The following is a 14,658-nucleotide window of genomic DNA, read 5'->3' as shown; positions in this document are numbered from 1 at the left end:
AGGGGTCAGCGCCCCCCCCCCCCCCCAAGGGGCAGGCTTGAGACAGGCCCCGGCGTGAGGAAGAGGACAAGAGCACACGCAGCTGACTGGTCCTGAGGCATGGAAAAGGATTTTCTGCAGCTGAGCAGGCACCCAGGTCAGAGTCACGGAGGCTGGGACGTAAAGAAACGTTCTGAGGGGGGTGGGGGGACACGGCGGGCAGGATGCGGGCGGTCAGGGCAGCCTGACTGAGGTCACTGTGAACCTACCCCAGGCATCCGCACCTAAAGTGACAGACTGGGACTAGGGCCACAGAGAAAGAACAGCCGGGAGGGCGTCTGCCTCGCACACAGCAGACCTGGGCTGGATCCCGGCATCCGGCATGGGTGTGCTCCCCCCCCCCCCCCCCCCCCCATAAAGTAAAGTGATGGAGTCTGGGTGTTGTCCTCCAGGCGGCTGGCCTTGGTTTGGGGTGGGAGGAAGCACTTCCGGGGACATGGGTGATTCTCACACTGCCAACGGGTCCGCCTGAGACCAGCTTTGAGAAGCACGTTTTGAACCAATCTGTTTCAATGGGTGCAGGACAGGCAAGCATGTGCGTGAAGAGACTGCGGGCTTCTGGAATGGGCACCCAGATGGGCAGGAGCACCTCTAAACTCTCGGGGCCGCTGGCAAACAACCTCTTTGGTTCTGCTGGAGACAACCAATCCCACGGAGGCACTCGGGGCTTCTTCAGCTGTGGGAATAGCTGGGGGGATGTTGGGGAAGGCGGGTGCCCCCAGACCACACGGGGTGAGCGCAGTAGCCCAGAGCATGACGGGGCGCCCCCCCCCACCCCGACCTCGCTTCAGCTTGGGCCTGTCTGGGCCATACTGGCACTTATTCTGGTCACGTTTTGGGGAGAGGCTGGCAGGGATGCCATCCCTGCCTTGTTGATCAAAGTCCCATCTTCTGCCCCTAGCGGCTCCACAGAGATGGCGACCTGGGGGTCTGATTCCCACACCCCTTCCCGCAGCTACAGGGGTGACTTCCGGGGGCCTGATCGTTTCTCCTGGGTCTCTCCGAGGGGTGGTGATGCAAAGGATGCGATGACTCTGCCTTATCGATTTTTCACTTAACAGCCTTGTTAAGTAATTGAGGCTCATTTGAAAAATGACAGTTTTGTTTTCTCTGTTGCGATCCTCAGATTTTCTTCCGGTCTCCCACGCAAGCGAGGCCTCCGCAGGCCAGCAAGGAGCAGGGCTGGCGTCCTTCCTGCCTCCTGATTTGCTGGTTTGCTTTTCTGGCCAAGAAGGAGTGTTCTCCTGAAGAGTGTTCCTGGGATAGGTGGAGTTTGATTCAATTCATTAATGGGTTATAAAGACTTAATTTCATTTTACTGTACTGGTCTTCTGGGGTTTGGGTATCAAGGTTATGTGAGTCTCATAAAATGAGTTAGAGTTTTTATTTTGACTTTCTGCAGGAGCGTGCAGATGACAGTGACGTCTGCTCGGGATGCCGACAGGAGCGAGACTGCCCAGACCTCGCGTGGATGTTTCTGGAGAGTCACGGGGCTTCCCATTTCTCCATTAATCAGCTTTGGTTCATTAGTGTGTTTTTGAAATTTGCCCACTTTGTCTAGGTTTAAAGGGTCTACTGGTGTTAAGATCGACTGTTACTCCCACATGCAAAATGACACTGCCCCCCTTTATCCCTAACCTGCCCCACCCCCCAATGGGAAGGTGGCTTTTCGAGGTCAGGAGTCCTTTAAAAAGAATGTACAGTCCAGATGCATTTCGGTAGGGCATTATATTTTGCTTGAATTTTCTCACCACCAATCAAGCCTAAGGCACCATGCTGCCCTGGGAGCAGAAGGTGGGTGTCCCTCTGCCTTTTCCCCCTGGCAGCGGTGACACAGTGGCCGCTATCTTTCAGAGCCTAATGGACAGCCAGGTATGAGACTGCAGTGACAAGGAACACAGGGCCTCATGAGATGGAGGGTGGAACTGGCCCTGTTCCCCGCCCTGACAAGGCCCCGAGTTGCCACCCACGAACGCCTCCTCAGGCTCTTGAACGACCACGATCCCAGAGGCACACCAACCAATCTCAGAATCCAGCGACTTTTGGCAGTAATCCCTTCAGACTTATTACTAGAATATCTGTAGCACTGTCCACCCATTGTTCAGCAATTTGCTCGAGCGGGCCCAGTAATGTCTCCATTGTGAGACTTTGTTGTTACTGTGTTTGGCGAATCGAGTATGTCACGGGGAGCGTGCTAGGCTTTGCCGTGCGGGCGAGATACTCTCAGTAGCTTGCTGGGCTCTCCAAGAGGGGAAGGGAAATTGAACCCGGCTTGGCAAGGCTGACCGCGTGCAATGCAAATGCCCTACTGCTGTGCTGAAATCCAAAATCGTGTGGCCGAGTGACATCATATGCTCTTCATAATCAGCAATAGAAAACGAATGATCTAATGACGTCTTTTAGGCAGGTCTGATTGTTGGGGAAAATTCCAAATAATAATGGTGGGTCTTTTGTCCTAATATTAAATGTGATCAATGTAGAGAGTAAAGTGGAAATCTGCCACATAGGCAGGGGGAGGGTTGGGGTGGAGTATACTGGGGTCCTTGGTGGTGGAAAATGTGCACTTGGTGAAAGGATGGGTGTTTGATTATTGTATGACTGACTTAAACTAAAAGAGAGCACCGCCAGGGGTGATTCCTGAGTGCAGAGCCAGGAGTAACCCCTGGGCATCACTGGGTGTGGCCCAAAAAGCAAAAATAAATAAATAAATAAACCCAGACTTTGGGGGGCTCTCTTGAATCTTGACAGCTTTCTTTTTCATTCATTCCATTCTTATATTTGTTTCAGTAATACTGATTAACTGTATTTCTTATTTCCTTCTTTCTATTATCCTTGACCTTATTCTGTTGTGCTTTTTTAGGGTCACCCCTGGCATTGTTCAAGGGTTACACCTGGCTCTGCACTCAGGAATTACTCCTAGTGATGCTTGGGGGACCCTGTGGGATGCTGGGGATCGAACCCAGGTTGGCGGCATGCAAGGCAAGCGCCCTCCCCACTGCGGCCCCTGTGCTTTGTAGCTGGAACTCTATGCTGAGCTTAGGAACATTCAGGGTTTGGCTTCCCCCGAGGACAGCTGGTCTGAAAATCCAGCTCCCCCGCGGCCATCAGGAGTCAGGCCAAGGCCAGCCCCTTAGCCTCAGCTGCCCACACCAACTGACCCGAGCACATGGGCTCCCTGCTGCTGGACTGTGAAACACACATTTAGGTGGCGCTTTAGTAAGCAAACAGAGCCGGCTCACGGCAAGGACCACGAGGCCCATGCCAGGCGTTATAAAGGGTTATGTGGGACCCTCAGAGGAACAGTATCCCACGCTATGCAAAATCAGGAAATAGCTGCTTGCTACCTTTCCAGAGAGATCTCCCAGGGTCCCCTTCACCTCATTAACAGCACCACATCGCAAAGGAGATGGGAATGCGTTGCCCGGTGGTTCGGCGGCCGGGCCAGGTGGACGGAAGCAGTGGCTGGGAAGGCCTCCCCGAGGACGGTGGTTCTCAGGCCTGAGGCCAAGGGGAATCCGTGGCGAGGTCCTGGGGACGGGTTCTCACAGAAGGTCAGAGGTACTGCCCTGGAGGGGACGGGCAGGAGAGAGGGCTCCCAAGTTGCCCCTCCCAGGTAAGATTTGCTACACCCGTCTTAATTTCCAGCCACACACTTAATAGGGGTAAACCTCAGAGCCGGAGAGAGCGCACAGCGGGGAGGGAGCTGCCCTGGGTTTGATCCCTGGCACCCCACATGGTCCCTAAGCCCAGCCGGGAGCAGCCCGATCCTGGTGATGGGACGGGTGCTGGGAAATTTTATACCTGAAACTTGATGATGAAGAACTTTGTAAATCATGCTCTCTCAAAGTTGTTTTTTTTTTTTTTAAGTGGAGGAGCACACAAATCTGGGCTGGGGATTAGCTCAGAGTGTAGGTACTGGTTTCGCATAGAGTCGTCCCAGGATCTATCCCTGCCACGACATGGTCCCCTGAGCACCACTGGTATGAGCCCAGAACAACAAAGACACGAGGAGGGGGCCGGAGCTCAGGAGCGAGCACTTGGGGGCAGGCGTGAGGGCCTGGGACCCCCCTCCCCCAGGCACTGCTGGCTGGGGAACATAAAACAAATACCAAAGCAACGCCCCTAAGAAAGGTGATTCTTCTCTGTCCTGTGGGGGAGAGAAGCAATGACCCCGACAGAATGAAGGAATGACAGTCTGGCTGCTATGGAGGCAGAGGTAGCAGCAGTCTAAGACGGGGGGGCTGGGGGGGAGGCCCTGCAGCCCTGCTGCGCCCCCCTCAACCTCCACACTCACCAAGTGCTCCAGGTTGTTATTTCTGAAGACTCTAAATCTTATGGATCACCCCATTGTCTGGATGGGGTTACGGCTGGATTCAGAATACATTACATTTGAAATGCCTCCGAGGTGCAGGGCTTCCGACTCTCCCGCTTTCAAGGCTGAGACAGAAACACTGCCCGGGCACCGAGGGCTCGTATCTGCCAGGCCTCTGTCGAGCTGCCCTGCTCACACACAGCCCCTCGCGCCCTCGGGAGGGCAACCCTCACACCAGGGATGCGGCGAGCGGGCAGCGATGCAGGCGGGAGGGACGCCTGGGTTCTGAGAAGCCACGCTCTCGGGCAGAGGCTCCCCTCCACACACTCAGTCTGTGGATTACAGCCCCATCTGTCAAATGTCCTTGCCCACCATTGCCACGGTGCTGGGGTGTCCTCTGGGGTCCGTGAAGGTGTGCCTGGCTGCTGGAAGCCCAGGTCCAGCGTACGCGCCAGGCGCCTGGGGCTCTCTGGGCCTGTGGGACATGCTCGGCCTTCCGGAACTCTCACTCGCGTCTGCTCCTAGCGTTGGCCCGGGCACCCTCTTGGCCTCCAACCTTCGCCCGCTGACCTGCTGGGGTGCTTCCTGCCTTCCACCTCCCGGCAGCCACCGAGGCTTGTGTGTGGCCACAGGATCTTTGCCCCTGAACCAAGCGGCGGATCACACCTCCTGGGCCTAAACGAGCAATGGGGCTGCTGCCCTGTCCCCCTCCACCCTCTCTGGGTGGCCCCGAGCGGTAGTATCTGGGAGAGCATTTCTGCGCAGCCACCACAGCAATCAGGCCTTTCCCTGCCCTCCCCTCAGGTCCTGGGTTCTCCCGGTCTTGCCCGAAGCGTTACGTTCTTACACTCTCAATTCTGACTTCAAGGGGCCGAGTTCTTCACACTGAACTCGGACCATCTGAGTGCAAACCCTTCTTAATGTCAAGAAACACAAGCTTCCCAGGACTCTGCAGCCTTTTCTTAGTCTCCCCTCCAGAGAGAAGGCTGATTTGTACATTCTGACAGCATACAGTTGTGTAGAATTCTGGAAAGATCCATGCTGTTTTTGCTTTTAATGGAGCACATCTGGCAGTGCTGGGGATCAAACTCAGGGTCTCAAATAGTAGGCTGTGCCCTGCTAATGGAGCGCATCCCCCAACCCCTCTTTTTGATTTCTGGGTCATACCTGGCCGTGCTCAGGGATCCCTCCTGGCAGGGACGGGGTGGGGGGGGGCGCTGCATATAGGTGTTGGGGGCTGAACCTGAGTGAGCGGCGTACGAGGCCAGCGCCCTCCCACTGGACTATGGCTCCCGTCCCACAGGACATCAAAGTCACTTTAGCTGGAGACACCAGGTGCAGTGACCTGCAAGGCTGCTCCACGGGAAGGAGCAGAGAACAGGGCAGGGGCGGGCGGTGGGGGCCCCGGCTGCCCGCGGGTCAGGGCTCAGAGCTGCACCCGAGGACAGAGCCCCGTGAAGCGCTGGGACGTGGATTCCTGCTGTGTCCCGCGACAGGGCCGCTTCCTGTGTGTGCCCTGCTGTCCTCACTCATCCTCCCCAGCCTCGCCGCCACGGGGGTCTCCTACCCCGCCCCCACCCCCCTGCCCCTGCCAGCCCTCCCGAGCCCCCGCTACCATGCGCAAGGTAACTGGGGAGCTGCCAGCAGGACGAGCATCCCTGGGGTGCCAGAGCTTCTGGGAGAGCCTCGAGCACCTGCTGCCACCACAGCGTGGGTAAGCGTGGCTTCCTTCTCCCTTGGAAGGAAGCGTGTCCCCCATTCTGGAAGGTTCTAACTCTCGGCAAGGGGCTGAGTGGGCTGCAGGGCCTGCATGCACTCCTGCTATGGGGCTCAGGGGACAGGCTCCCGGGCCCCCAGCTTGCTGGTGCCTCTTTTCCAGAAAGACCCACGAGGAAGGCTGCTCTTGGCGGAGCCCCAGCAGCCCGAGGCCTGGGGCCCCTGGGGGCTGTGCTCTGGGCAGCTGCAGGCACACCGGCTCACACCGGGGCTTTAGGGGGGCGCTCCCCGTGGGTGAGCACCGTCCCTCCAGGGCTCGGACCCCGTGAGGACGGGGCAGCTGGCCACACGTCAGACCGGAAGCCTGCCTGCGGGAGGCGGAAGGAAAGGACGCGCTTACCTCCCCTTGGAAGCTCTTCAGCAGCGGGGCTACCTGCTTGCGTAGATCCTGGGGCGAGGGGGGAGGGTCAGGAAACAGCCGTCCGGGAAGAGAGAAGAGAGAGAAACATTCGTTAGGGCCCCCAGGGAGGGCTCGGAGCTCTGGGTAGGCCCGGGGTGCTGCTCTACCTCCCCAGAAATGGGCACCAAAGCTCCCCGCGCCTCGACAGGCACCAAAGCACTCGGGGAACGGCTGCCCAGGGGCTCCCACCGGTCTGCATCTGGGCTAGAGTTGGGCCACCGCCCAGCCTGGTTTCCGGCTGCCCCCGAGCAGAGAGAGCATGAGGCGCACCTGGAGAGCCCACACCGGATCCCCGTTGCCAGGCCCGCCCCCTACAGGGAACGTCCGGCGCCAACGCTGCCTGCGTGCCCTGTGCGGGCGTCTTTCATGAGGGGATGGGCACTGCCATGCCTGACGCGGGAGCACAAACGTTGAAGTGCTAAGAGACGAGATCGTCACTGTGCCCAGCACGGACAGGAGCTGGGAACTCTGGGTGAGGTAACGGCTCCAACAGTGCCGCGGGGACAACCGCGTCACCACCATCACCGCACCATGCACATGTTCTGGCAACCCTGTCCGCACATGCACCGACTTGGAAAGGTGCTTCTGAACCCCCTGGAAAGGACTCAGCCAGGGCGACTCAGCTCCGCGGGGAAGTGGGGCCGCAGGGGTCTGCCACGGGCCAGACAGACCAGATGCAACAGGTTCAGACCCAGGCCCTGCGCTGGCTGGTGCTGCATGGCTGACAGGTGGGGTCGGTAGACATGCACCCACCATTCGTGACCCTCAAGACCAAGAGCCCATGCCCGGGGATAGACGTGGGGAGGGGCCAGCAACGTTGACTAGGCTCACGCAGGGTTTTCCTTTCTTTTTTTTTTTTTTTTTGAGGGCTGGTGGTGTTTGGGGCCACATCCGGCGGTGCTCAGGGCTCTGCGTGCAGCGATCCTTCCTGGTGGGGCTTGGGGGACTCTATGGGGTGATGGGGAGGGAAGCCGGGATCAGTGACATGGGGTCTAGTCAGAACTGGGGTTGGACTGTGTGTGCTCTCTCTGTGTCGAAACCATGACCCCAGCTCCATCCCTGCGACCACCCTGAAGGACAGGCAGTGAGGGCACGGCTCAAGACGGCCTCACTACCCCCCCCTCCCCCACCAAGTTTTGAGCTCCAGGTTCTGCAGGGCTGTCCGGGCAGTGGCACCACGGGAGCTCCTGTGCCCACAGCCCTGAGCACCACACAGGGCCCCGGAGTGGGCTCCTACCTTTGTGGGGCAGAGAAGAGCCTTGCCGAGAGCACTAGAGCAGAATGGGGGCTGGATCACTAGAGCAAAGGTCCCCCCGCACCTGGCCGTGCCCAGGGCATCAGCACACATGACAGCGTCTGTGCCTTCCGGCTCACAGGCTCGGCTCTCTGGCCCGCCTGCTTCACATCTTCTGAGCTGGACTGGGTGGGAGGGGCGGGAATGGGGAGCTCACCCCCACCGGGCAGTCAGGGGACAGCCCTGGAAATGTCTCTCCACAAGGAGGTGCCCTGCCCCCCGCCAGACAGACCTCGGGCCAACACCCACCCTTTATCTCCAAACAGAGATCTGAAAACGCTTTCGGGCAGATTCGCAGCCCCGCGCAGTGTTGGGCAAAGCGCCGACCTCACAGCTCTGATGGGGAGAAAGTGCTCTGAGCTGATCCTGTGACACTGACATTAGCTGACTCAGAAGATGGCAAAATGCGTCAGAGCAGAGGGTCAGGACCGATAAGCAGGGCGCAGGCAGCAGGGGCGGGAATCCCAGCCGCGGGCCTGGCCACGCGCCCTCTGCCTACCGACAGGGCAGTCCCCGTTGCCAGATAAGACACAAACCCGGCCATCCCTGATGACATGGTCACTGGGACCAGAGCACAGGAGGGATCATTTCCTTTCACACTAGCCAACTGCAAGAGAATTTTCTTTCTTTTGGAGAAGTGGGGCGTGGGGGACTAAGCCCCACCCGGTGATGCTCAGGGCTTATTCCTGGCTCTGCACTTGAAGACAGTATGGGATGCGGGGGATCAAACCCGGAGTTCAAGGCAAATGCCACTGTACTATTTCTCCTCTCTTATATCAGATATAAGATATAATGTGATATAATTTTCTTAAAGAAAAACAGTAAAATTCAATTTATTATCCACACAATAATATCCAGGTGTAGATAGAAGTATCAAGACATAAATAAAAAATTAAAGTAAAAAACTGAACAAAACTGCAGCTTTCCTAAAAGCAATGGCAAACTGATGATTTTTTTCTGGCTCAAGGAGAAAGGAATGACCCTTCCAGACTGGACCAACGATCTGGAGGCCGATTTCCTGAAGCATCCCCTGGGCCGTGGGAACCATCGGATGGGGCCTCCTGGCCAGCCGAGAGACCTGCTCTCTCTCCTAGACGCAATGCCTCAGTCATCTGTCTCGGGTCAGGACCCGGTGGCCTCTCTGGGATGCGCTGAACTAGGTGGGACGCTCAGAACACGGCAGACAGTCCCCGTGTGCTCGCGTTTCTGAGGAAGAGCTTCCCCTATCTTATGTTCTGGTTTTGGGGTGCCCAGCTGTCCTCCAGATGACTCCTGAGGAGAAACAGCTCGGCTCAGTGACCAACCAACTCCTGGTGGTGCCAGAGACCGAACTGGGGTCAACTGCGTGCAAGCCAAGTGCTCCCCGTACAACCCTGTACGATCGCTCTGGCCCTGTTCTGGGTATTTGGGTTCCATCCGGTCCCACCCATGGATCAGGGTCTGTCCTGGACAGTTCTCGGGGGACCACCTGGCACTGGTCATGTACCCTGCGCAAAGATCACACACTCAGCCCAAGCTGTCTCGGGCCCTAAGTCTGCTCTGTTCCAGGATCCTGACCTCTCCTCTCTTCCCTCTCATCCTTGGCAGCTGGTCACTCGCTGTGGAGGGCTACCAGCCACCATGGGCACCTTGGCAGGCAGGCACGCGTGCCTCCAGTCTTTGTGACAGAACAGGGGGTTATTAAATGGCCTCTAAACCAAAGTGTTAAATAAAAATACCTTTCTCTACCACAGCAGACAGGAGTGTGTCCTGCAATTTCTCAAAGACTTTAGTTCACAGATTTGAGAAAATTCCATTAGCTTTAATTATTTATCAGCAGTCAATTTAGATTACTCTTCTTGACCTATTTTTATCATGGGTAGGCCACCCAGCAACGGAATAAATGAATAGTCCTTTTCTACCACGGTTGATTTTCTGAAATAACAGAAATCTAGTTTAAAGAAGGAATGAAACCCCAAACATGTAATTACCACAATACATAACCCGCCACGCCGCCTTTGTAGCTGGATAAAACGCACATCCTTGTGAGTTTTTTTGGTTATTAAATAAGATTATCTTGAAAGGGATAAACTCACTCATGCTATAATTTCTTCCCATTTACATTTCTGTGCTCCATTTACAACATGTTCTGTATCTTGGCAGAAAGTCCCCGATGCTGATGGCTGCGCCCGCAGCTCTTGCCCCCAGAGTGTGGGGCAGGAGGGTGCAGGGCTGGGGCACTGGGGCCTGGTGCAGGCACCCCAGGCAGAGGAGGGCGATCCCAGGAGCCAGGGTGGAGCCCCCCAAGTCCTCCAGAAGAGTGAGGCGGGGACCTGGGGGGCGATGCCGAGTGGCAGGCTGGGTCCGTGGCGATGACCGTCTATGAACAAAGGCAACAGCGGCCGAGAGGCAGAGGGACAGGCTTGAGTCCCGGGAAGCTGCAGCAGCAGGGTTGCTGGGGGTCCTCTGAGCATCTGGAGTCCCAGTTTCCTTACAAGGCCGGCACGACTCGCCTCTCAGATGTGGACTGTGCCACACTTGCATACGTGTGGCCTTAGAGTTTCTGTTGGAGGTGGGCAGGGAGCCAGGGGCCCTGGGAAGTGCGATGACCTTACTTATATAAATGTAAGGAACAGACACTTGGCAGGTTGTGATTTGAGCAGCAGAGGCTCAGCCGGCCGCCCTCACCTGGAGGGAGCAAGAGCCCTGGGTTGCCAGGGCTTGTCTAGGGGGCAGGGGCCCGGGCGGGTGGGGAAGCTCTCAGCCCGGCCCGGGTGTCCAGGCTACTGTCTCAGCAGACACATCCGCCTCAGCTGACCTTCTCCTTCTTCTCTCCTTGTCTGTGTGGGGAGGGCCCATACCCGGCGATCCTCAGGGGCCACTGCTGACTCTATGTTGAGGAATCCCTCCCGGCAGGGTTCAGGGGACCATATGGGGTGCTGGGGAGGGAACCCAGGCGGGCTGCGTGCGAGGCAGGTGCCCGCCCTGCAGTACCATGGCTCGGGCTTCTGCGCTCGTCTTTCATTTACTGGGAACAGGCTGTGGATGGATCTACACAGAAACACATTCAGCATGTGTCTGAGAGGGGAGAGGTAGATTAGAAGCGAATCTTATGGGAGGACCGAGGTTTCTGGGTTACTGACTGGCAGCAGAGTGAAGGGGCTCCCACAACCCACCTCCACCCTGGAAGCTTGGGGAACTCAGTGAAGACTCCAGGACAAAAGGAACAGTTACTGTCCTCAGACACGTCCCAACTGATGCGTGGGGAAGCTTCGGCCAAAGGGCCAAAGGGCTGCCTGGGTTCCGTGCCCCGAGTCTGCTGCAGGGCCAGCAAGTAGCACCCTACTTTGGCCACACCCTCACCCTCTTCCCCCGTAACTTACTCCCAACCCGGGCCTTGCTAACATCTGGACAAATGGGCGACCCTCCTGCAGAATGCGGAGCGAGCTGCAGGACCAGCGGCACCACCCCCAGCTGTTCTCCGCACGGATGAGCCGAGACGAAGGGGGGATGCTCCAGGAGACGGAGCAGCTCGTCCTTGGGTGGGGGGAGAGGGGTCTCAGGGCAGCCTGCAGACAGCCAGGCTGGCAGGGGGCGGTGAGCTAAGTTCAGAAGGCAAGCAGGGGCAACACGCTGGGGGCCAGCCACGGGGCCAGCCACGCCAGAACATGGCAGACAGAGCTCGGCAGACCTGGGACCAGGGTCCACCACCAGCTAGGGTCCCCGTGATCAAAGTGCCAGCCCCGAGAGAACATTCTGGACAGAGAGCCCATGGGGAGGAAGCACATGGCGCCAGGGGCACAGTGAGGTGGAAACTAGCTCAGGACAGCAGGGATGGGGTGGGGCCCTGGTCCCGACCTGGAGAGGGATCAGGGCAGTGCTGGGGTGCGGGAGGAAGCAGGGTCTAGGCTACCGGTGGGAGCTCCGGAAGGCCGGATGCTGGGTGCAAAACACACCGGGCTCCGGGAAGGCCCCAAGCACCTGAAGTGTCCGAAGGCAGAGGATGTGCATGCCACAAAGAGTCTGATCAGGGGGCCGGGGCGATGGTACAGTGCGGAGGGAGGGCGGGGGTGGGGGGGCAGTTTGCCTTGCACACAGCTGACCCAGGTTCGGTCTCTGGCACCCCATAGGGTCTCCCAAGCCTGCCAAGCGCGATCCCTGAGCAACGCTGGTGTAGTTCCAAAACAAGACAAAAAAGAATTTTAGTAAGGGAAGAACAAAGGCCTAGAGGGTTGGTCTCTAGGAGGACGACCCCACGGGAGGGGGCCGGGGACACGCTGGGGCAGGGTGGGGCACTGGAACGTACGAGACCCTCCTCGTGTAAACCCAGGCGCCTAGAATAACACTCGGGAAAGGGCAGATGAGCGGCCACCGGCTCAGGGCGCATGTCTGTGTTTCCCCATCACTTTCTGCCCTACAGCACCAAGGGTGCCTCCGCAAGCTGAGAGGTGGGATCTGGGGGGGCACCTTCTCCGAGTGGACAACCCTCTGGGCTTGCGCCCTGCAGGACAGAATCTCCAGACACAGGGCCAGCCAGGGAGTGGGCACCGGGGGCCAGCCAGTGGACGGCCCGGGCAGCCACACTGCCCTTCACCCCACCAGCGAAGCACCCCCCCCCCGCCCCCCTCCCCCCCCCCCTCCGCTGGCTGCTCTCCACAGAAAACCCCAGGGGCAGCAGGAACCCGTCACACAGCTTACTGCAGACCCCTAGAAGGTCGGGCGAGGACGAGACAGGCTGGGCGGCGCAGTGCTAGGGGCCAGGGAAATCACTACCTGCTCCTGCCTGCACATTTACCCAGCGAAGGTTGGAGTCCCTGAACCAGGCACACACCGGGGAGGGTTCAGGCAGCGCAGATGTAGGAGCGGGACCCACAGCCCAGGTTGGCAGTCCCGGGCACCCACGACTCAGCACACTCGTCCCATCTGCGTCCTTTCTCAGTGGTCCCTGGGGAAGGCCTCCCGGCATCACGCTTGGGTGCAAGCATCCCTAAGGTTAAGCAGCACAGGAAAGGGGGCGCCTTGGTCTCATGGAACAGCGAGCACGTGCTGTTTGCTAGCAGAGCGGCTCCGGGGACAATCTTGGACGAGCAACGGCAACGTCTCCTGCCCTCTGACGCCCACTCTACTGCCCACCGGCGCCCGCTCTGCTGTCCATCAACACCCACCTTACTGCCCACCAGTGTCCATGGTCATCAGCTTTCTCAACTCCTCCAAGGCACCACCACACAGGAGTGACATCCTTGTCACCAGGGTCCAGCCCGGAAGCAGCAAAACAAAGGGCCTGGTGACCCCGACTACAAGCCCCAAAGGGCACTGGGACCCGGGGTCTGGGACAAGATCAAAAGGCTTCACACCTTTTTTTTTTTAATGTTAGAAAAACACAGAAATTAAGGTATTTATTTGGGGGTTTTGGAGCACCCTGGTGAGGCTCGGGGGACCGTCTGGGTGCTGGGGATGGGACCTGGGCTGGCCATGTGCAAGGCCAGGCCCTCCCTACTGTGCTCTCCCTCCAGAGCGCCATTTCTCAGGGGAAGGAGTCCCACATCCCGCAGGAAACCAGACCTGGGCCCCAGAAACGACTGCGATCACTAGGGAAGCAGATACTGTATTCAAAGAGGCTTCTGGGGACCCCAAGCTTCCCACACCTCCCCAAAGGCAGGCCAGGGACGGGGCTGAGAGGACAGTGGGGAGGGCACTCGCCTTGCACGCAGCTGACTCGGGTTCAACTCCCGGCATCCCAGAGGATCCCCCAAACCTGCCAGGAGTGAGCTCTGACTGCAGGGCCAGGAGGAAGCCCTAAGCAACGCCAGCTGTGGCCCCAAAAAGCACAATAAAAACCAAACCAAGTCAGGCAGGCTGTGGAAAGGCGACACCACCTCAGCCCACTGGGACGCCTGTTCCTTCGTGGGACTCCAGAAGCATCTGCTCGGATATGCTCCCAGGCGGGGAGTGCAGGGCTGACTCGTGGGCTCGGACCTGGCCACTCCTCACAGCCCACACCGCCCTAAGGTGTCCCGCCAAGATTTCCTGAGTTTTCACAATTCTGGGGTCCCAAGTCTTTGACCTGGGCCCTGTTCCTGAGGAATCCTGGGAGCTAGCTAGGAAGGGGTGGGTGGGGCTGTGGGCCGGCGACAACACCCCAGCCCGCTGGGACCTTGCCCCCACGGGGGTAACCCACAGCTTCTGAAGTCCCTCAGGCAGCCCCTGTCTTGTGTGGTACCCGTCTCTTCCCGGTCTGCGCCCCAAGGGGTACAAGCAACGGGACAGTGAGACACAGACCGGCCAGTCATGCAGGGCAGGAGGGGACCCAAGGCCGGGCACTATCACCCCATACTGGACACGAAGCCACAGTTCAGCAGAGCTCCCGAAAGGGCTCGGAGGAGGCCAGCGAGTCCAAAGGCCGTCAGAAAGCACCCAGGCACCCATGCATGGCCGGGGTCCATGGGACGCTGCTGCTGCTGCTGCATGGAGCATTTGTGGGTGGTTTGGGGGAACCAAGTGGCTTTGAAATACTCTCGGAAATCCCTTGAGCCCTCCTCCTCGGCCTGCTACCGAGTGTTGGCTTTCCCCTGCGCCCCAAACGCTCTCGTGAAGACTCAGCACGGTGCTCGGCTGCCCAGTCCGTCCAGGAGAGACGGTGGAAGCGGCTCCCTATCCCCTGGCCAAGCGGCCCTAGGGATGATGGGAGAGAAGCCCGTAAATGCCGAGGGCTCTCGCAGGCTCGCCTCTCGAGCCCATATATGGCCACTGCCCCTCTGCTCCCGCCAACCCTCTCCTCTCCACACACGCTACCTGCCGGCTGATCTTAAAGCTGCCTCCCATCTCCTACTCCCCTTGCTCCCTCCTTCCCTCCCTCTC

General features: G+C 58.6%; 1 protein-coding gene across 1 annotated transcript in view; it reads right to left on the bottom strand.

The window, feature by feature from the left end:
* CUX1 (cut like homeobox 1) overlaps positions 1 to 14,658 on the bottom strand; it is a 193,605-nt gene that overhangs the window by 85,435 nt on the left and 93,512 nt on the right. Inside the window, 1 exon segment of the mRNA XM_056108251.1 lies at positions 6,468 to 6,515. Coding sequence (XP_055964226.1) covers positions 6,468 to 6,515 — 48 coding nt within the window.

Source organism: Sorex fumeus, unplaced genomic scaffold, assembly GCF_029834395.1.
Source record: "Sorex fumeus unplaced genomic scaffold, SorFum_2.1 ptg000199l, whole genome shotgun sequence".
NCBI lineage: Eukaryota > Metazoa > Chordata > Mammalia > Eulipotyphla > Soricidae > Sorex > Sorex fumeus.
Note: the sequence above shows the minus strand (reverse complement) of the source record. Positions and strands in the feature narration are given on the sequence as shown.